This window comes from Gorilla gorilla, chromosome 10 (assembly GCF_029281585.2).
Source record: "Gorilla gorilla gorilla isolate KB3781 chromosome 10, NHGRI_mGorGor1-v2.1_pri, whole genome shotgun sequence".
Taxonomy (NCBI): domain Eukaryota; kingdom Metazoa; phylum Chordata; class Mammalia; order Primates; family Hominidae; genus Gorilla; species Gorilla gorilla.
The window spans coordinates 115,056,666-115,079,563 of record NC_073234.2 but is presented as its reverse complement, the minus strand read 5'-3'; the positions used below and the strand labels follow the sequence as shown (position 1 = coordinate 115,079,563).

Sequence of the window (22,898 nt, the reverse complement as noted above, 5' to 3'; positions counted from 1 at the left end):
ATATATATACACATGTAAACATGTTTTGCGTATATATATACACATGTAAACATGTTTTATGTATATATAACATGTTTATATATATACATTTTCATTGCAAAATATATTAAACAATTTTTGAAGTTTTGCAATTAAAAATATATATAGCATATTTTTGTGTATATATAGTATATTTGTACATATATATAGTATATACACATACACACGTACACAATTTGCAACATTTTTTAATTCATCGTGTTTTTTAGTTTATTACCTAGGATTCAACCATTCTCAACCATTCACAAATGGTAATTTTTAAATCTTTTTCTGTTATTATAAGTATCTATTATCTAAATTATCTCTTAAACTTTGATCACAAGAGATGAGGTAACAGGATATGTATTGTTTTAGAATTTTAAGAAAACTGTGACCTAGGAACAGGATCTGATAGTAATAAGCATCAGGATTTGTAATCAGAAGCAGATTGAAATATTTACCAAAGGAATATACAATTTAAAAAGAGATTGAGTCAGATTAAGATTTAGAGAAAAAATACAAAATGTGCAGTGCTTTTAACAGTGATCCTTTCTGTGATTATCAAGGGACTACAATGTGGTAAGCATGCTGACAGTCCTTGAATATAAAGATAAAGTTGGTCTCTGTTAAGAGTTTGCAATATGGTCATTTTAAAGCCTCTTAGGGGGTCTCCAGGATCATATGATACTGGGCTACGTACCACATGAAAAACAAAAATTGTTTTATTTTTAAATTTTTTCATTTGAAATTATTTGCTGAAAAGTGATTTATGATTAGATGTGATTTCTCAGTAATGTAACCTTGAAATTCGCAAAGCTAGAACATCTAACCTGTGAAATGTTTTTCATATTTTGAAGCCATTTTTTTCAGGTCTGAAGCACTTTTGGAGGCCATTAAAAATCATTAAATCATAAGCGCTGTGAGGGTCTACTGGTAAACTGCTTCCTTACAATATATATAGGAGCCTTTGGGATCTGTACAAGTAGTACAGTACTATGTAAAATTTTATATCCCCAGATTTTTTGGATTGGAATAAATTATATTTCACATTTATAGCCCTTAATTGGATCCAGCAAACATGTATCAAATATCTTTTATATTCAAAGCACAGTGCTTGTCAGAATCATGAGTGTTATGGAAACAATACAGACATAATTGGGGGCCAGGTTACCTATACATTCTGGTTCTGGGTTATCAAACCATATGATGTATTACTTTAGACTCAAGCAGACTTTTTACTTGCAAAATTAGAATATTGGCTAATCCCATGGATGTGGATCTTACAATTCTAAAATGATCTAATTTTTACTTTTTGTCCAGATTATGAATTGATCCTATATTACGTTTTATTTTTCTATCTCCAAGAATACTAAAATTGGAGAGAACCAGGTAAAAGATGAGTGCTTTGCAATTATCTTTCCATTGTAACTAGATTGAAGTTTCTACAAATTCATGAAAATTTAGAATTCTAAATAGCGTCAGGGGATTAAAATTCTTGGAAAGTACTAAGAAGATTTACTGTAAATAGAGCTTTTATGGGACAATTGCAAAGCAGTTAATTAAGATTTAAGAAAGGAAATCAAGAATGAAGAGACTGGGAAAATTAAGCCCTTTCTGGAAAGTATGATTAAACTCAGAATTTGTTTCTCAACACTACCATTTACACAGTGCCTACTATGTTCCAGATATTACACATGTATAGTCTCAAGGTGACCATTTAAAGAAACAATCTACTAAAACTCACAGTTAATGTGTGGCAATGCTGTGATTCAAACCTGGAGAGAGAGGAGAGAGAGAGAGAGTCTGTGTGTGTGTGTGTGTGTGTGTGTGTGTGTGTGTGTGTGTGTGTGTTCCTGGGTTCTCATTTTATATTTTGGAAAACAGTTTTAGAATAATTCTCCTAATGTAGGATCATATCTCAGAGTAATCTTCAACATTTTATTCTGTCGTCTATTAATTTATTTAAAAATATAAAGTTAAGGGAAAGTTAAAGATAGTTTTCAGAGCCTGATCATAAATTGCCATTAGTTTTATTGCTACCCTTCCTGTCAATAGAGCATATGTTATTAGAGCAGATAATTTGAGTTGATGGATTTTATTATGGTGAATCACATTGTTCCCCTCTACAGTCTTAGGTGAGATGTCCACCTCTGCACCATGTGTAGTACCGGGCTTTGAGGTTATTACTGCAGAGTCAATCCAGCTAGGTAGAGACCCTCTGGCTTCCATCCCATTCACGCATGTGGCCTCATCCTGCAGAGTTGAGATACTGACTCCCAATGCTGAGTAGCAGAGAGTCAGTCTTTGAGTAGCAGAGAGATACTGTCAATGCAACAGCCTTCTCAGTATCTCTCTGCTCCTGTAGCCACCACATTCATGCTGCTCTCTAGGGAGAGGCCAGTAGCAGTTACTGATATGCTTGAAGTACCCTTTTAGGACAAGAATGTGCATGCAGCCCTTGCTATAACAAGATTAAGACATGGAAGCACCCACTAATAGCCATGCTGGCTATACTTCCTCCTGGACCTCTGAAGGCTGCTTTTGCCAGTGCTGTGTTTCTCTCCTGAGTCTGCAGACTTGGTTGCAGCCACATCCATGGTACCTGTGATGGTGCTTACTGTCATCACTACTGCTGTTGCTACCCTGCCCCTTCATCAGGCACTATAGGTTTTATGACTGCAGGGGTGTGTGAACTCTTGAATGTAGTATATGTGGGAGGTATGTTGGATTCATATCTCTATTGTATAATCATAATAGGTGGACCCAAACATTTCAGCATTCATGTGAAGTCTACTGATTCTGAATTGCTCCTTCTCTTCACAGAACTTCATGGCATATCCCTAGGGAGAGAACAAATAAGCAAAGAAAGTGAGACCAGCAAGATCTCCTTTCTCTTCCTATAGGTAAACAACAAAAAGAAATTATTGCACAAGTACACATACATGTTGTGTTGCCACCAATGTATATAAGTGGCAATTGCAGGGAGACATGTCCTACAACATATCAGCCTACCTAGGTCATAGTATGTGTTTCAGAATAGACTGGTCAGGATGCTTTGGACAGCATTACAACATTGGATATAAAATGAACAGCTGTGAATATAAAATGAAGAGTTGCTGACAGCTAAGAAATCTCTGAAATTCAGGTTTGGAGAACCCTGGAGAAGCACTAGGAACCTCCTCAATGTACCATGGCCTCCAAATGGAAGCTCATTTGGCCTTCAGACCTTCCAAATGCAATGCATTTCCCAGGTGAGCTGCAGCACCAAAGGCTCTACAGGACCTTTACCTGCTCTCCCCCAAAGCATCCTGGCCCCATCTAGTCTCTGCATAGACTCACCACTGGGCTCCCCTGCACTTCCTCAAACACAGATGAGTCCAATGTGTTCCCAGCTATGATAGCCCTGGTACCACTGTAAGCCTCCACTGGTGGTCTCAGGATGTAAACAAGGTTTTCCCAGTGAACAAAAAGGTCTTCACTTGCATCCGATGGGGGACACAGCTGAAGATAAAAAGAGCGGCCCGTGGCAAGCTTCAGGTGGAGCTGTTTTTTTATGCTGTTGTGGATGGTTATTTTCACAAACATCAAGGGAAGCAGCCTGGTTAGTTCTAAGATCTCTGCAGGTGGACTATCTCTTTTCTGGGTGGCAGGACCACACCTGGCATTGTCACAGACAGCAGCTGGTCGGGCCAGCAGCATGACATCAGGTAGTGTGAGGCAGGGGCTGGTGCGAACGATGCCCACTGTTACCATTCGGGCACGGTTGTGCACGTCAATCACTTCTCCTCTTTTGCTGATCTGGATAAAGTCGCTCTCAAACATGGGTGCATACCTGAATATACTATACTCGCCTTTGTACAGTTGCCGCTGCAGCTTCCCCATGGAGGTGTTAAACATGCCCATTGCGGGGCTGCTTTGGGCTGTGTAATACGGTAGCATACAGCAGTCCTCCACTGTCTTCCTTTTATCAAGACAGTTCCCAGCAGCTGCTTCACACCTTCCTTAACATGCTTTAGCGGGCATCCTGTTTCCTTGGCTACTCTGGCAGGTGGGCCAGCAGTCGTGTTCTGCAGGCTTTCTTTTTTGTCCCCAAGTGACTGAGAACAGGGTGGGGTATTGATTACCAACTGCTCAATGCCAGAGACAGTCGGTCCCCTGGATCCAGACTGTGCCCTGCTTAGTGCATGGAGCTGTCAGGAGCACAGGTGTTGGGGCCCTCGTGGATGTCCGGGCACACAGGTGTCAGTGCTCATTCGGGAGGGACCTCCATTTCAGCCTGATATTCCACTTCACAACAGCCTTTGCTCTTTGATTCCACAACCTCAACTGGCAATCCCACTGCTCTTCTTCCCAACCTGAACCATCCACTGCTGCTAAACCACCCCGCAGGACCACTTTTATCCTCCCCTACCCATTGTGACCTGCCCCATCACACACCCCTTTGTCTCTGTCACCCAGTAGTCCCTGCCTCAGGGCAGGGGCACCGCCCTCTCCACCCCACCCTCAGCCCCACCGCCCTCCACAGCTCAGCAGACCACTACCCCGCCACCAACCCACCCATCTAGGGACCTTAATGCATTCTGGCAAATTGCTTTCAAAAGGGTTAGAGGTAAATTTTCTGTGCGAAGCAAGAGTTTAATATACATTCTGTGTATACTCATTTATCCAGCTCCTCTAGTTGTAGACATTTATTTTAAAGAGAGAATTGGATAAATTGGTAAACAGGTTGGTACAGGATGTTTATCAATGTTTGTTGTAGAGTAAAAAATTGTAAACAGCATTAGTGTCTTACAATAGGGGATTGCTTAAATAAATTATGGAGCTTCTGTGACGGGACAGTCTGCAGCCCTAAAAATGATTACGTAGTTTTCCTATTTATTGACATGAGAAGATATCCCTGACCTTTTTTTTTTCTTAAAGAATAAGAGAAAAACCGATTTCAAACTCATAGTATAGGTGAGATTCAATTTATGTAAGACCACGTGTATGTGTTTGTGGGTATGGAATTATGTTCAGTGAAATGTTTAAAGTGCTTAGGTATAATTTTCATTTTCTTTTTAACTTCTATTTTTATTAGGAAATTTATTTCTGTTACCAGGGGAAATAACTATTTTATTGGCAATGTATTTTTTTTTCTGTTTCTATAGCCATGATACATTTTATGTTTTGACTCACCCTCAAACTGTTGATGCAATTTTTGAGCTTTTACCTAGACATTCGTACCCTGGCTATGGAATGAAAAGAGCCTTAAACATCACATTTATGCTCTATTCTTTACCATCCGATTGTATTGAAAAAAAAAAAAGCTCTAAAGAATTTTGCTAGGTATTGCAAATATTTTCAATTCAATAAGATTATAATATCTTTATTGAAATGACAGTACACATGATAACCCACATGAACACAAACACACACACACACACACACACACACACAGAGCCATAGCCATAGTTGAGTCTTTTTTTTTTTTTTTTTTTGAGATGGAGTCTCACTCTGTCACCCGGGCTGGAATCAGTGGCGTGATCTTGGCTCACTGCACCCTCCGCCTCCTGGGTTCAAGTGATTCTCCTGCGTCAGCCTTCCTAGTAGCTGGGACTACAGGCGTGTGCCACCACGCCCAGCTAATTTGTATTTTTAGTAGAGACGGGGTTTCACCATATTGCCCAGGCTTGTCTCGAACTCCTGACCTCGTGATTCGCCTGCCTTGGCCCCCCAAAGTGCTGGGATTACAGGTGTGAGCCACCGTGCCCAGCCCACTTGAGTCTTTAGTTGCATAAGTCAATGCAAACATAATTTCTTCCTTTCATATTGAAATGTTTGATTATTTTGGATACTTGGAGTATTTTTATTTTATTTATTGAGATGCCTATTCACATATCAATAGCACTTTTTACTGGCCTTCCTAAAGTCTTTGTATCTTAACTTCCACTTCAAGTCTATGTTACTTATCTTGTAATTGGCAAAACCAAGAAACCAAATACACATTTAGTAAACTAACATTTTAGAAGTATCCAAGTGGTTCTGGTGTTTTTCATAAGGGACAACAGGATTGGTAGTATTGGACGCAGCAAAATTTAATTTAAGTGCCTTTTTTTTTTTTTTTTTTTACTGATTTTCTTAAAAGTACTTTTTTGCTATACACATATATGACAAGATATTTGTCTTAGGGTTCCATTAGAGAACTGGTCTCCAAGGAAGCCAGAAACTACATTACTTGTAGAGCCTATAGATGTTTGGATTTTCCACACCAGTCAGTAGACTGACAACGGTGGAACCTCTTTCATTTGGCTTGATAACCATCCTATGTAGCATTCTGGCAAATACCTGTTTTTATGAATTTGATGGGGTTTGTCTGAAATTCCTCTAGCTGTTTAGAAAACTACCTTTTTAGCATTTGCCTCAAGACTTGAGGAGCTCAGATAGCTAAATAAAAAACTACCTGAACTTGAGATTAAGAAATTCCTTTTATGAAAATGCAGCAGCTTTCTGTGTGTTTGCTGTTAAATCAGGTTTCTATATAGTTAGTCACTAGATATATTAAAATACATTTATATACTCTCTCCTCTCTATTGGAGTTTGTGTCATTGGGTTAATAATTTAACCTCTCTGGGCCTTATTTTTCTCAGCCTTGAAATGGAGATGACCCCTGAGCTATCTTTCAACTCCAGAATAGTTACAGTTTTGTGATAGGGCTTTAGCTTTCCCCACTCTTTCCCAACAATAAAACTACTACATACTTTGGAGATACTCTGAACCATAACAATGAATCGAGATATTATTCGTATAACTGCTCTGGGAATTGTTTAATTCAATATATAATTTTATTCTCTTGCTAAATTTCATCTTCCCAAAACTTTTAAAAGAACCAACGTTTGAAATGAGGAAATGGCAAGATATTAGTTCAGTAAGATACGCAATCAGTGGTGTTAGTGCTTAAAACTATGTAATTGAAAATATGGGTTAAGTATTTTAAACAGAAATCAGTTAATAATGAACATGGCTGTGGTATACAGAATAATTACCCCAAAAGATATTTACATTATAATCTTCACAACCTGTGAATATATTACCTTATGTGGCAGAGGAACTTTGCAGATGTGATTTAGTTTAGGATCTTGAATTGGGGGTATTATCTGGATTACGTTGGGGGTCTGGTGTAATCACAGTGGTCTTTGTAAGAGAAGGCAGCAGGGTCAGAGTCAGAAGACATGTGATGATGGAAGTAGAGGTCAGAGTGGTGCAGCCATGGACCGAAGGAATGCAAGAGGCCTCTGGAAGCTGAAAAAACAGGAAGTGGATTCTCCCCGTGAGCCTCCAGAAGGAGATAGCCCTGCCAATACCTTAACTTTAGCCCAGAGAGAATCATTTTAGACTTTGACCTTGAGAACTATGAGAGAATAAATTTGTGTTGTTATAAGCAACTAAGTTTGTGGTAATTTGTAATGGTAGCCCTAGGAAACTATTCCACATTTTGGTACCTGGAAGTGGAGTGCTGCTGTAACAGGTGCATAAAAATATAGAAATGGCTTTGGAATTGGGCATTGGGTAGAAGCTAGAAGAACTTTGAGGAGCATGATGTAAAGAGCTTAGATTGCCTTGAACAGAAATATGGACGTTAAAGATGCCGCTAGTAAAGGCTCAGAAAGAAGTGATATGGTAGAGAAAACCTGTATTTTCTTAGAGATTACCTAATTGTCATAAACGTAATGTTTATACAAACGAGGATGTTAAAGTCACTACTGTGAGGGTTCAGAAGAAAGTGGGGGAAATGGTAGAGAGAACTTGTATGATCTTAGAGAATACCTAAATCATTGTAGAGAGAATGTTAATAAACATATGAATGTTAAAGGTGCTTCTGGTAAGGACTCAGAAATAAATGGGAAACATGTTATTGAAAACTGGAGGAAAGGAGATACTTGCTATATAATAGCAGATAGTCTAGAGGAATTATGTTCTATGGTTATGTGCAAAGCAGATCTAGTAGGTGATGAACTTGGATATTTTGCTGAGTAGATTTCTAGATAAAGTGTTGGAGGTATGGTCTGGTTTCCTCTTGTTGCCCATACTGAAATGTGAGAGGAGGAAAGAGATAAATTGTGGGAAGAACATTTAAACTCAAAGAAACCAGGACTTGATGGTTGGAACATTCTCAATCTATCCAGATTGCAAAAAACACTGAAATTTTTAGATTCACTGTCAAGAAGTGTACTTAGAGAGAAAGCTGAAAGCATGGCTAGATAACTTGTTTCTAGTGCCTCAGGAGGATCAAAAAGATCAAAAACTGAGATTATTCAGCCACACAGAGGGCTCTTTGAAGAGACTGAGCAGATCTGAATTATGATGAGATGAATTATGCTGAGATGGGATTCAGAGTTGGGATTACCCAGGAAATTCTTGTGACATACCTGGGAGACCCACAGTGTTTTCACGAATGGTTTATTAGCGGAGACTTTGGTAGCTTGGACTTAAAGGGACAGAGGACAAAATGAAAGAAGGCTGTTGGATTCCTGAAATTCTGCGGGCAGGAAATAGGCTTATGAAACTACTGAGTTTGCAAACATAAGTTAACCTTTATGGAATAGAAAGGAGGACTCAGAGGATGCGACTGAGGCCCGAGAGGGTAGAGCTGAGAACTCCAAAGGATTATTCCCAGGGCTTGAAACCTAATGGAGTTTGCCCAGTTGCAGTTCTGAATTGCTCCGGACTGTTGACTCACTTTTTATTTTTCATTTCTCTCTCTTTGGTTGGGGATATCTATAATTGTTTCCCTACACTTGTCATATCATTGAATTTTAGGAGGGAATAACTTTTTATTCCAGTTTCACAGATTCACAGATGCGTCTGACTCATGCTTGATTTATATGAGGAAATTTGGGACTTTTGAGTTTTTGAGATTTTGAATTTAAGTTGATGTTGTGTAATGGGTTAAGATTTATGGGACGTTGAGATGGCATGAATGGATTTTATATGTGGAAGAATGTGATTATTTGGTGTCCAGAGGATGTACTGTGATAAAGACAGCATAATGCTCCTCCCCAAATGTCCAAATTCTAGTATCTAGAGCCTGTGAATATGTTACTGTATATGACAAAAGGGACATATATTGTTAACTAAAGGATCTTATGATGGGGGGGATTATCCTGGATTATCAATGTGTGCCCAATGTAATTATGAAGGTACTTATAGTGTGATATGATGAGGAAAGCAGAGATTTGAAGATGTTACATTGCTAGCTTTGAAGATGGAGGAAGAGGCTATGAGCCAAGGAATGCAGGTGGCCTCTTGAAGTTGAAAAAGGCAGGGAACAGATTTTCTTTTATTTTTATTTATTTATAAATTTACTTATGTGAGATGTTGTCTTGCTCTGTTGCCATCCTGGCTCACTGCAACCTCTGCCTCCTGGGTTCAAGCAGTTCTCCTGCCTCAGCCTCCTGAGTAGCTGGGATTACAGGCATGCACCACCATGCCCAGCTAATTTTTTGTATTTTTAGTAGAGATGGGGTTTCACCATGTTGGCCTGTCTTATCTTGAACTCCTGACCTCAGGTGATTCACCTGCTTCGGCCTCCCAAAGTGCTGGAATTACAGACATGAGCCACCATGCCCCCTAGATTCTCTTTTAGAGCCTCCAGAAGTAACCAGCCCTGCTAACACCTTAATTTTAGCCCTGTGAAATGTCTTTTAAACTTTTGATCCCAATAACTGTCAGAAAACATATTTTGTTATTTTAAGCTATAATGCTAAGTTTGTGGCGGTTTGTTACAGTGGCTGTAAGAAATGGATACAATAGCTACAGAAATTAGGTCAGTAGACATTTCATCTCTCATAGATGCACTCAAGGAGAATATGCCTGTTGTCTGCATCTAGGCAGAAGATCGGACATACATTTATTTTACAGAAAAATGCATTTCAGCTTTCCTGTCAAGCATTTGTGTGATCTAGATTTTTATCGTTTTGTGCAGTTATTTTTATAACTTTTAAAATAAATGAACTATAATTTTGCCTTTGGAAAGCCTCAATTTTTTAATCATTTTAGGAAAGCCTTATGATGATGATGTTAATAGTGATGTTAATAATGATATCTAACACTTATTGAGTACCTACCACATTCCAAGTGCAGTGATAAGCACCTAACATTCCTTGTCTCACTTATATTTCACAATAATTCTATGGACTATTTATACTTTCCCATAGTCCCTATGGACTATTTATACTTTTATAGTTTGCATATCTATTGTGTTTGAGCCAAATTCCATGTGAATATTTGATATAAAATTAAAAAAATAGACAGGGAATAGCTTCTCTTAGTAACAATAAGGGTGTATAGTGTCTACTGTTCAATATTTTTTACTATGGCATTTCACTGTTAAAGAGGAAATCAGTAATTGTTGATGTCACTCTTATCTAGAGTATATTCAATTGATATCATTTTGATATTGATATCAATGATATTGGTTATCATGTTGTATTATGCTTACGGAGTGGATGAGCTGCTAAACGTATTTATTATTGTCCAAATTGAAAAAATGATGGTTTGATAAGTATCTTAGTTCATTTAGAATCTCTTCCCATTTCCTCTTCTTTTATACATCTTTCCATCCATTTGTTTCACAGATGTTTATTGACCATTTGTTATATGTGTGGCATAGAGCAGTAAGCAATATAAACATCATACCCTCCTCATATCTGTTTATAATTTTGTGCCAGGTACTGTAAATGATACAAAATTGGAATTATGTGTGGTTTCTGCTCTGAGAAACTTTATAATTTAGTTAAAGTAATTGGCCTGACTATTATTTGTTGGCCATAAAATCTTGGGCAAGTAACTCACCCTCTGCTGCTGCTTCTTTAAAATGAGGATGCTAGTTCCTGTTTGTTTGTAGGATTGTTATGAAGCTCTTTCAATATAAATGCAAGATCCTCTATAAATTATTTATGATACAAATGCACATTTTTTAAAATTGTTTTGTTTCTGGCCTTCAGAGACATCACTCTGTCAGTTTTGGTAGGATTGGCAGTACGTATAGTATAAACCAACCTCATATAATAAGTGCATTCTAATATGTGCAATGTTAATTTGTATGTGCTCAGAAAATCTGGAAGTATGTATAGTATACAGCTATAGTGGTTATTTCTAAGGCTTAAGATTCAAGGGAGACTTTAACTTCTTTCTTTATATACTTAAACATTGTTTGAATTATTTATGACAAGCAGATCTAATTTTTCTAATAAAGATTTTATATTTTCTGAAAAAATAAATGCCATAAGTTGTAAAAAGTCGTAATGACTCCTTATGGCACCATGAGTTCCTGTAGAATAGTTTGCAAGTTATTGCTTGCATCTGTCCATTCATTACTCATTCAACCAATTTATCCATTGATCCATTCATCCATCCATCTACCTACCCACTCATCCGTTCATTTTTCATTTCAATCCATACCTGTCTTAGTCCATTTTGTGCTGCTGTAACAGAATACCACAGACTGGATAATTCATAAAGAAAAGAAATTTACTTCTCACAGTTTTGGAGGCTGGGAAGTCTAATATCAAGGTACTGGCATCTGTCAAGGGCTTTCTTCCTACATCATCCCAAGGCAGAAGGTGAGAGGGTAAGAGAGGTCAAGAGAATGAGAGACGGTTGAACTTATCCTTTCATAGCAAACACACTCCAAGAATAATGACATTTATCCATTCATGAGGGCAAAGTCCTCATGGTCTAATTATCTTTTAATAGTCTCACCTTTTAATATTATTAAAATAGCAGTTAAATTTCAACATGAGTTTTGTGGGGGGACACTCAAACCATAGCAACATCATTTTAGGTATTTTTGATTCACTTGTCTTGAATCATCAAAATTGCTCTACAAGGAGGATAAAGTACAGACAGCTGAAGACAGTGTGGGATGAATTGTTTGTATGATCGTTTTTGTCTAATTTTATTTTATTTTAATTAATTAAGTTATTTATTTGTTTTGAGATGGAGTTTTGCTCTCTCACCCAGGCTGGAGTGCAGTGGCACAATCTTGGCTCACTGCAACCTCTGCCTCCCGGGTTCAAGTAATTCGCCTGCCTTGGCCTCCCAAGTAGCTGGGATGATAGGTGCTCACCACCACTCCTGGCTAATTTTTGTATTTTCAGTAGAGATGGGGTTTCACTCTGTTGGCCAGGCTGGTCTTGAACTGCTGACCTCAGGTAGTCCGCCCACCTTGGCCTACCAAAGTGCTGGGATTACAGATGTGAGCCACCATGCCCAGCCTATCTGACCATTTTTGTTAAGAGGTTGTTCTAGTAAGTTATCACTCTGCTATGAAGAACTGCCCGAGACTGGGTAATTTATAAAGGAAAGAGGTTCAATTGACTCACTGCTCTGCTGGGCTGGGGAGGCCTCAGGAAACTTACAATCAAGATTGAAGGGAAGCAAACACATCCTTCATATGGCGGCAGGAGAAAGAAGTGCCGAGCAAAGGGGGAAATGCCCCTTTTAAAACCATCAGATCTCGTGAGAACTCATTCACTATTATGAGAACAGCAGGATGGGGGTAACTGCCCCTGATCCAATTGCCTCTAACTGGGTCCCTCCCATGACGTGGGGGTTGTGGGAACTAAAATCCACGATGAAATTTTGGTGGGGACACAAGCAAACCATATCATTCCACCCCTGGTACCTCCCAAATATCATGTTCTCACATTTCAAATGAATTATGCCTTTCCAGCAGTCCCCCAAAGTCTTAACTCATTTCAGCATTTACTCAAAAGTCCACAGTCCAAAGTCTTACCTGAGACAAGGCAAGTTTCTTCTGCTTATGAGCCTGTAAAATCAAAAGCAAGTTAGTTACTTCCTGTATACAATGGGGATATAGATACTGGATTAATACACCTGTTTCAAAAGGGAGAAATTGGCCAAAACAAAGGGGCTACAGGCCCTGTGCAAGTCTGAAATCCAATAGGGTAGTCATTAAACCTTTAAGTTCTAAAACAATCTCTACTAGGTAGTCCCAGAGTGGGGACTCTGTTTGGGGGCTCCAACCCCATATTTCCCTTTCACACTGCCCTATCAGAGGTTCTCCATGAGGACTCTGCCCCTAGAGCAAACTTCTGCCTGGACATCCAGGCATTTCCATGCATCCTCTGAAATCTAGGCAAAGGTTCCCAAACCTCAATTCTTGTCTTCTGTTGGACCTGCAGGACCAACACCACATGGAAGCCACCAAGGCTTGGGGCTTGCAGCCTCTGAAGATATGGCCCAAGCTGTACCTTGGCACCTTTTAGACCAGGGCTGGAGTGGCTGGGATGCAGGGCGCCAAGTCGTGAGGCAGCACGGGGGACCCTGGACCCAGCTCAGGAAACCGTATTTTCCCTCCTAGGTCTCAGGACCTGTGATTGGAGGGGCTGCTGTGAATGTCTCTGACATGCCCCAAAGACATTTTCCCCATTGTCTTGGTGATTAACATTTGGTTCCTCGTGACTTATGCAAATTTCTGCAGTCACTTGATTTCTCTCCAGAAAATGGGTTTTTCTCTTCTACCACATTGTCAGGCTGCAAATATTCTAAACTTCTATGCTGTCTTTCCTCTTGAATGCTTTGCTGCTTAGAAATTTCTTCCACCAGATACCCTAAATCATCTCTCTCACATTCAAAGTTCTACAAATCTCTAGGGCAGGAGCAAAATGCTACCAGTCTCTTTGCTAAAGCATAGCAAGAATCACCTTTATTCCAGTTCCCAACAAGTTCCTCATCTCCATCTGAGACCACCTCAGCCTGGACTTCATTGTCCATCACTATCAACATTTTGACCAAAGCCATTCAGCAAGTCTCTAGGAAGCTCCAAACTTCCCCATATCTTCCTGTCTTCTGAGCCCTCAAGTCTCTAGGAAGTTCCAGACTTTCCCACATTTTCCTATCTTCTTCTGGGCCCTCAAAACTGTTCCAACTTCTGCCGGTTACCCAGTTCCAAAGTCGCTTTCACATTTTCGTGTGTCTTTATAGCAGTCCCCCACTCTCTGCATTACCAGTTTACTATATTAGTTCGTGGCAGAAAGGGAAAAAAATATGTTCTTCTTCACATGGCAGCAGGAGAAAGAAGTGCCAAGCAAAGGGGGAAAAATACCGCTATAAACCATCAGATCTCATGAGAACTCACTATCAGAGAAAAGCAGGATGGGGGTAACCACCCCTGTGATTTAATTACCTCCCACCAGGTCCCTCCCATGGCACATGGTGTATTAGGGTTCTCTAGAAGGACAGAACTAACAGGATCTCTCTCTCTCTCTTTTTCTCTCTTTATGTCTGTCTCTCCGTGTATGTGTATGTGTGTGTATATATATATTATATATATAATATATATATAGAAAGGGGAGTTTATTAAGGAGTGTTAAACTCACATGATCACAAGGTCCCACAATAGGCTGCAAGCTGAGGAGCAAGGAATCCAGTCTGAATCCCAAAGCTGAAGAACTTGAAGTCTGATGTTTGAGGGCAGGAAGCATCCAGCATGAAAGAAAAATGTAGGCTGGGAGGCTAAGCCAGCATATTCTTTTCACGTTCTTCTGCCTGCTTTTATCCTAGCTGCACTGGCAGCTGATTAGATTGCGCCTGCCCAGATTAAGGGTGGGTCTGCCTTTCCCAGCTCACTGACTCAAATGTTAATCTCCTTTGGCAACACCCTCACAGACACACCCAGGATCAATACTTTGCATCCTTCAATCCAATCGAGTTGACATTCAGTATTAACCATCACACATGGGGATTATGGGAACTATAATCCAATATGAGATTTGGGCGGGGACACAGCCAAACCATATCAGAGGTATCAATTATTATTATTACTATTTTCTGAGATGGAGTCTCACTTTGCTGCCCAAGCTGGAGTGCAGTGGCACGATCTTGGCAAACTCCGCCTCCCAGGTTAAAGTGATTCTCCTGCTTCAGCCTCCCAAGTAGCTGGGACTACAAGCATGTGCCAACATGCCCAGCTAATTTTCTTTTTTGTATTTTTAGTAGAGACAGGGTTTCACTATGTTGGTCAGGTTGATCTTGAACTCCTGACCTCAAATGATCCACCCGCCTTGGCCTCCCAAAGTGCAAGGATTACAGGTGTGAGCCACCACACCCAGCCATCATCATCACTGTTGACTGAAGTCACATTTTCCTGATTATTAGTGAGAAGGAATTTTTGTTTCCCTTTAGATTTTTGAGGCAATTGTATTTTTTCTCATGTGAATCAAATTATTTTTACTTCTTATATTTTTCAAAGAATTGATTTTGAAGTGTATTTTAAAACATTAAATTCTTATTACTAGTGGATGCCATATTTGGAAATTCACTTATTTGCTAAAATTTGTAATCATAAATGGTTCTTTGCTTTCATGGTTCTTCTCATTCATGGATGTGCACAGAGCAGTGGAAAATTGCACATATTCCTATTTGAGTCCCAGTTGAGGTTGAACAAGACAACAGTCTGCCTTCTTGTTTCAGTTCTCATACTGTAAACAAGAAACAAGTGTCCTTTTCATATTCTATTTAGTGCCAGTTTTTTAAAAAAAATTTTCTGGTTTTCCTTGGGCATTTCACTGCTTAAAATGGCCTCCAGTGTAGTGCTGAAGTACTTTCTAGTGTTTCTAGAGGCATAAGAAACACTAGTGATGTAGCTTATGGAGAAAATCTGTGTGTCAGATAAGCTTCACTGAGGCATGAGTTATAATTGTGGAACTCATGGCTGTGAGTTCGATGTTAATAAATCAACAATATATGTTAAATAAGTTGTCTTTAAACAGAAGCATATACAAAACAAGATTTTGTATTGATCAGTTGATAAAAATATTGTGACCAGAGGCTCCAGGAATCTAAACCTGCGTTCTCTTAGGAGCAATGATTTAGTATTTACTAATTTGGTGTTCATGGTGGCTTTATTGAATAAAATTACTGTGAAAGCAAGAATTGACTGTATATTCTAGACCAAACAGAATTCTATATTCTAGACTGTATATTCTAGATCAAATATATTTAACAGATTTTGTCTGTTAAAAATATTTTAAAAGTATTTTTCCAGCCTGTTTCTTGGTATTTATCTTTTTTTTGTGGTGTAAAAGTTTTAATTTTTATGAAGTGTTCTATCTGTGTATTTACTTAAAGCTTCTGGATTTTGTATCTTGCTTAGGCTGACCTTGACCAGCCCCACAATTATAAAATATTTTACCTTATTTTCTTCATATAGTTTTATTTATTTTCAGATTTATAATTTATCTATGGTTCCTTCCTACCCCCAAATTAATGATCAGTTGTCCTAGCATCATTTATTGAATAATCCAGCTTCCTCTATTGATTTTAAATGTTACATTTGCATAATTACCCTACTGAACTTTAAAAAAAATTGTGAAGATACACGTAACATAGAATTTTCCATATTAACCATTTTTAAAGTGTACAGTTCAATAGTGGTAATTGTATTCATGTTATTGTCTAATCAATCTCCAAAGCTTTTTTATTATGGAAATCTGAAACTCTGTACCCATTAAACAAAACTTTCTATTTATTCCTCCCCCTATCTGTCAATGGCAGCCACCATTCTACTTTTTATTTCTAGGAATTTGACTACTTTAGATACCTCAAATAAGTGGAATCATACAATATTTATCTTTTTGTGACTGGCTTATTTCACTTAGCATAATGTTCTCAAGATTCATCTATGTTGTAGCATTATGACACGATTTTTCTTTTTAAGGCTGAATAATATTCCATTGTGTGTATATACCATATTTTGTTGATCCATTCATTTGTCAGTGGACACTTAGGTTGCCTCCACCTTTTGGCTGTTGTGAAAAATGCTTCTATAATATGGGTTTGGAAATATCTCTTTGATTCTGTTTTTAATTCTTTTGGATGCATACCAAGCAGTAAAGTTGCTGGATCTTATGGTAATTCTATTTCTAACTTTAAGAGGAGCTGCAGTGCTGTTTTCCGTAGTGGCTGCATCATTTTTAATTTCCACCAATGATACACAAGGATTCCAATTTCTTCGCATCCTAGCCAACACTTACTTAGCTTTTTTGATAGTAGCCATCCTGATGGTTGTGAAGTAACATCTCTTTGTGGTTTTGATTTGCATTTCCCTAATGATTAGTGATGTTGGGCATCTTTTCATGTGCTTGTTGACCATTTGTATATCTTCTCTGGAAAAGTGTCTATTCAAGTCTTTTTTCTATTTTTTAACTGGGTTATTTTGTTGAGTTGTAGGAGTTTCTTATATATTCTGGATATTAATCACTTTATATACGTGATTTAAGAGTATTTTCTCCCATTTCATAGATTGCCTTTTTACTCTGTTGATTGTGTCCCCTTGACGTACAGAAGTTTTAAAGGTTGACGTAGTCCAATTTATCTAATTTTTACTTTTGTTGCCTGTGCTTTTAGTGTTATTATAACCCAGCAATCATTGCCAAATCCAATGTCATGAAGCTTTTCTGCTTTCTTCTAAGACTTTTACAGTTTTAGATTTTACCTGTTGAGATTTTGATTGGAAGAATAGCAAATTTAGAGATTATTTAGGATAAAATTAGCATTTTACAACATTTAATATTTTACTCAGGGACATGGTATTAATTTCTGTTTTCAAGTCTCTTTTTATGCTGTTAAATAGATATATTAGCCTATTTTCTGTTGCTTATATCAGAACACTTGAAACTGGGTAATTTATAAAGAAAAGTAATATATTTTTTATAGTTCTGAGGTTGAGAAGTCCAAGGTCAAGGGGCTACATCTGGTGAGAGCCTTCTGAGAACTCTGTAGAGACCCAAGGTGGTGCAGGGCATCACATGGTGAGGGGGCTGAATGTGCTCTCTCAGGTCTCTCTTCCTCTTCTTATAAAGCCACCAGTCCCACTCCCATGATAGCCCATTAATCCATTAACTCATTCATCTATTAATTGATGAATGTATTAATCCATTTATGAGGGCTCTGTTCTCATGACCCAACACCTCTTAAATGCCTCCTTTCTCAATACTGCCACATTGGAGATTAAATTTCAACATGGGTTTTGAAATGGGAAAATATTCAAACCATAGTATATTGCTTCTGGCCCTCCAAAACTCATGTCCTTCTCACATAAAAATCCATTTCTTCCTCATCATAGCCCCAAATTCTTAACTTGTTCCAGCACCAACCCAAATGTCCAAAATTTGTAGTCTCATGATATCAAAACAAGCTACCTACATTCAAGATACAGTGGTGTTATACAGGCATATGGTAGACATTTCCATTAGAAAAGGAAGACACAGTGTCTGTTGGCTGCATAAATGTCTTCTTTTGAGAAGTGTCTGTTCATGTCCTTCGCCCACTTGTTGATGGGGCTGTTTTTTTCTTGTAAATTTGTTTGAGTTCTTTGTAGATTCTGGATATTAGCCCTTTGTCAGATGAGTAGATTGCAAAATTTTTCTCCCATTCTTTAGGTTGCCTGTTCACTCTGATGGTAGTTTCTTTTGCTGTGCAGAAGCTCTTTAGTTTAATTAGATCCTATTTGTCAATTTTGGCTTTTATTGCCATTGCTTTTGGTGTTTTAGACATGAAGTCCTTGCCCATGCCTATGTCCTGAATGGTATTGCCTAGGTTTTCTTCTAGGATTTTTATGGTTTTAGGTCTAACATTTAAGTCTTTAATCCATCTCGAATTAATTTTTGTATAAGGTGTAAGGAAGGGATCCAGTTTCAGCTTTCTACACATGGCTAGCCAGTTTTCCCAGCACCATTTATTAAATAGGGAATCCTTTCCCCATTTCTTGTTTTTGTCAGGCTTGTCAAAGATCAGATAGTTGTAGATGTGTGGTATTATTTCTGAGGGCTCTGTTCTGTTCCATTGGTCTGTATCTCTGTTTTGGTACCAGTACCATGCTGTTTTAGTTACTGTAGCCTTGTAGTACAGACACATGCACACGTACGTTTATTGCAGCACTATTCACAATAGCAAAGACTTGGAACCAACCCAAATGTCCAACAATGATAGACTGGATTAAGAAAATGTGGCACATATACACCATGGAATACTATGCAGACATAAAAAATGATGAGTTCATGTCCTTTGTAGGGACATGGATGAAGCTGGAAACCATCATTCTCAGCAAACTATTGCAAGGACAAAAACCAAACATGGCATGTTCTCACTCATAGGTGGGAGTTGAACAATGAGAACACTTGGACACAGGAAGGGGAACATCACACACTGGGGCCTGTGGTGGGGTGGGGGGAGGGGGGAGGGATAGCATTAGGAGATATACCTGATGTAAATGACGAGTTACTGGGTGCAGCACACCAACGTGGCACATGTATACGTATGTAACAAACCTACACATTGTGCACATGTACCCTAGAACTTAAAGTATAATTAAAAAAAAAATATATATATATATAGAAAGAAAAGGAAGACACAGGCCAAAAGAAAGGAGTAACAGGCCCCAAACAAGTCTGAAACCCAAGAGGGCAGACATTAAATCTTAAGGGTGAGGAATAATCTCCTCTGACTCCATGACTAGCATTCTGCACAAACCGATGTGGGGGTTAAGTCCCCAAGGCCTTGAAAAACCCTGCCTTTGTGGCTTTCCTAGGCTTAGCTCATGCTTCAGGTCTCCTCGACTAGGATTGCATGCTGGCAGCTGTATAGTTCTGGCATTTTGGTGGTGGTTTTGCTCCTATGGCTCCACTAGGTACTGCCCTATGCAGTGAGGATTCTCTGCAGCAGCTCCAACCCCACATTTCCACTTTTTCTTGCTCTAGCAGGGGCTCTCTGTGGTCACTCCTTTCCTGTAACAAGTCTGTGCCTGAGACCCCAGGCTTTTGATGACATTCTTTGAAATCTGGGTGGAGGCTGCCAAGCCTCCACAGCTCTTGTTTTCTGCAAGCCTACAGAATTAACATTATATGGATGTTGCTACAGTTTATGACTTGTACCATCAGGAACTGTGACGTGATCTGCACCTGGGACCACTTAAACCATGCCTGGGGCAACCATGGAGCACCATGCAGGGGTGTGGGGAGCAAAGTCAGAAGTTGGACCTGGGCAAAGAGCACCCCAGGCCTGTCCCGTGAAACCACTCTACTCTTCTCAGCCTTTGAGCCTGTGATGGGAGAGCCTTGAAGATTTCTGAAATGCTTTCTGGGTCTTTCTTCCATTTTCTTGAGGAATAGCACCTGGCTCCCTTTTGTGTGTAGTAATCTCTTTTGCAAGTGGTCACTGGGCTACATCCTTGGTTTCCTCTCCTGAACACATTTTTTCATTCTTTATGTGGTTAGGCTGAGCATTTTCCAAATCTTTCCATTCTCCTTCTCTCTTGATTATAAATTCTTTCTTTAAATTATTATTTGCTTTCAATTCTCAGTGTAAGCAGCCAAAAGTAACCATGCAGCTCCTTTTATGTTTTACTTAGAAATTTCTTCTGCCACATACTCTAGTTCATCACTGTTGATTTCTGCCTTCCCCAAAGCCCTCAGCATTAACATAGTTCAGCCAAGTTTTTTGCCCATTTATGACAAGAATGACCTTTGCTCTGGTTTCCACTCCCTTGTTCCTCAGTTACATTTGAAACCTCATCGAAATGGCCTTTACTGTGCATATTTCTATCAGCACTCTGGTCATGACTACTTAACCAATCTCTAAGGAGTTCCAAATTTTCCCTAGTTGTCTTGTCTTCTAAGCCCTCACCAGAATCTAGGCTTTTTCTAGCCTGCTCCTCCAAATTCTTCCAGCTTCTGCCCATTATCTAGTTCCAAAGCTGCTTCCACAATTTTAGTTATTCATTATCAGCAACACTCCACTTCTTGGTAACAATTTTCTGTATTAATTCATTTTCTGTTACTTATAACAGAATACCTGAAACTGGGGAATTTATAAAGAAAATAAATTTGTATTTTATGGTTCTGGAGGCTGAGAAGTCCAAGGTTGGAAAAGTTTGTTCCCTCACTGCTAATAAAGACATACCCTAGACTGGGTAATTTATAAAGGAAAGAGGTTTAATTGACTCATAGTTCCACATGGCTGGGGAGACCTCACAATCAAGGTGGAGGGCAAATGAGGAGCAAAGTCATGTGTTACATGAGACATGAGGCAGGAGAGCATGTACAGGGGAACTCCCCTTTATAAAGCCATCAGCTCTCTTGAGACTTATTCACTATCATGAGAAAAGCATGGGAAAGACCCGCTCCCATGATTCAATTACCTCCCACTCGGTCCCTCCCATGACACATGGGAATTGTAGGAACTACAATTCAAGATGAGATTTGGGTGGAGAGACAGCCAAACCATATCAAAGGTCAAGGGGCCAGAGCTGGTGAGAGCCTTCTTGCTGGTAAGGACGTGCTGTAGAGTCCCAAGGCAACGCGGGGCATCACACAGTGAGTCTGGCTCCTGTTACTCCCCACTAGGAAAGGGAATAAGTGAGAAAATATTTTCTCTTAAAGATCTTCCTTGAGAAAAGTGATTACAACTGAAAGAATAATAATTCCCTTAGATGTGTTTTAAGAGGGCATTCCTGATGCTTTTCTACAGCATCTCTCATAAACATCCTTTTAAATGAGAAAACTCAGTTGCAGAGAAGTCAATTAGCTTGTTGTGGTGACACAGTTATAAAGTAGCAGAGGTGAATATTCCAACTTATTTCTCTTTGGTCCTAAAGCCCAGAGTCCCCTCTTTTTTTTCTTTATTATTCAATCGTATCTAAGAGAAGGGTATTGTTCACATCTTTAGATGTTTCTTCAGCAAAAATATGGAAATGGGTTGACCAGTCCCCTTCTCCCATGGAAACAGGGATAACTGATTACAACAGAGATACCTGCTAAGTGTCAATGCATCAATGCTTTTATTAGATAATGAATTAGTGAGGTTTCAAATTATTTTAGTGTCTTCAGCAATTTCTATTGTAGCTTATTCTGATTCGAATCCTAGCTACCATTAGGAACAAATTCTGTATTTACATATAGAAATATGCTTCATATTTCTATATTTTTCTCTGCTATTTTAGTTGTGTAGGTTATATTTTCATTATTTGTCCTATCTGATATTTCATTGTTCAGCTGCTGAACATCTGTTGCTTTCATTTGTAAGTGCAGTTCAGTTTCAAGAATTAGAAAAATACACCTAGGATTTTTTAAAAAATAGAATTTAGCATGTATTCTAGAACAAGACAGGTAGATCTAAATTTTAACCTTAGTTTTGCAACTTACAAGGTATGTACGTTTTGGCAGTCATATAACCTATTATTTTTTCATTGCTTGTAAAAGAGGGAACTTATATCTACCTTGAAGGGTTGATATAAAAATTAGAGAATGTTTTTAAAGCACATAGCATAAAGACAGAACTATAGTAGGCTCTCAGTAAATGGTAGTTATTTATATTTTGCTCCCCTTAAAAAGGTATACCATTTTACCTTTTTAATAAGTTATCCACTCTCTTATTTTAATATCTCCAAGGATGAAAGCATCTTCTATAAAGTCCCAGCTTTAACAAATATAAGCTGTGTGACCTCAGAAATTAATTGGTTTGAGTCTTAATTTCACCATTTGTAAAGTGAGGATAGTAACAGCACTTACATCCTAGAGGTGTAGTGAGGAATAATGACATATACTATTCATATTAAGTGTTTATAATAGTGATGAGCACACAGTAAATGCTCAATAAGTGCTACTCAATAGTGTAAGTAGTAACAGTAGAGTACCTCCTAGTAATATTACATTCCAAGTCACTTAGTACATTTTTTTCCACAGGAAAAGTTGTTCAAGTTTTTTTCTCATATGTGATGATAATTATATTGAAGAATACAATTCAGTATGAATTAACTTTTAACTTAGTTTAATGAGGCTACAGTTTTTCAGCCAACAACCTATGCTAGCTACCTACCAGCC

At 38.6% G+C, this 22,898-nt stretch overlaps 2 protein-coding genes across 7 annotated transcripts in view; one reads left to right on the top strand and one right to left on the bottom strand.

Moving 5' to 3' along the window:
• Positions 1-22,898, top strand: part of ANKS1B (ankyrin repeat and sterile alpha motif domain containing 1B) — a 1,254,535-nt gene that overhangs the window by 332,827 nt on the left and 898,810 nt on the right. The window lies entirely within an intron of this gene.
• GARIN6 (golgi associated RAB2 interactor family member 6) overlaps positions 2,033-22,898 on the bottom strand; it is an 80,885-nt gene continuing 60,019 nt past the window's right edge. The window contains exons 2-3 of the mRNA XM_004053732.4: positions 3,358-4,015; positions 2,033-2,858 (exon numbers count right to left, since the gene is read on the bottom strand). Coding sequence (XP_004053780.2) covers positions 2,748-2,858; positions 3,358-4,015 — 769 coding nt within the window. The 3' untranslated portion in view covers positions 2,033-2,747. The remainder of the gene's footprint in view (positions 2,859-3,357; positions 4,016-22,898) is intronic.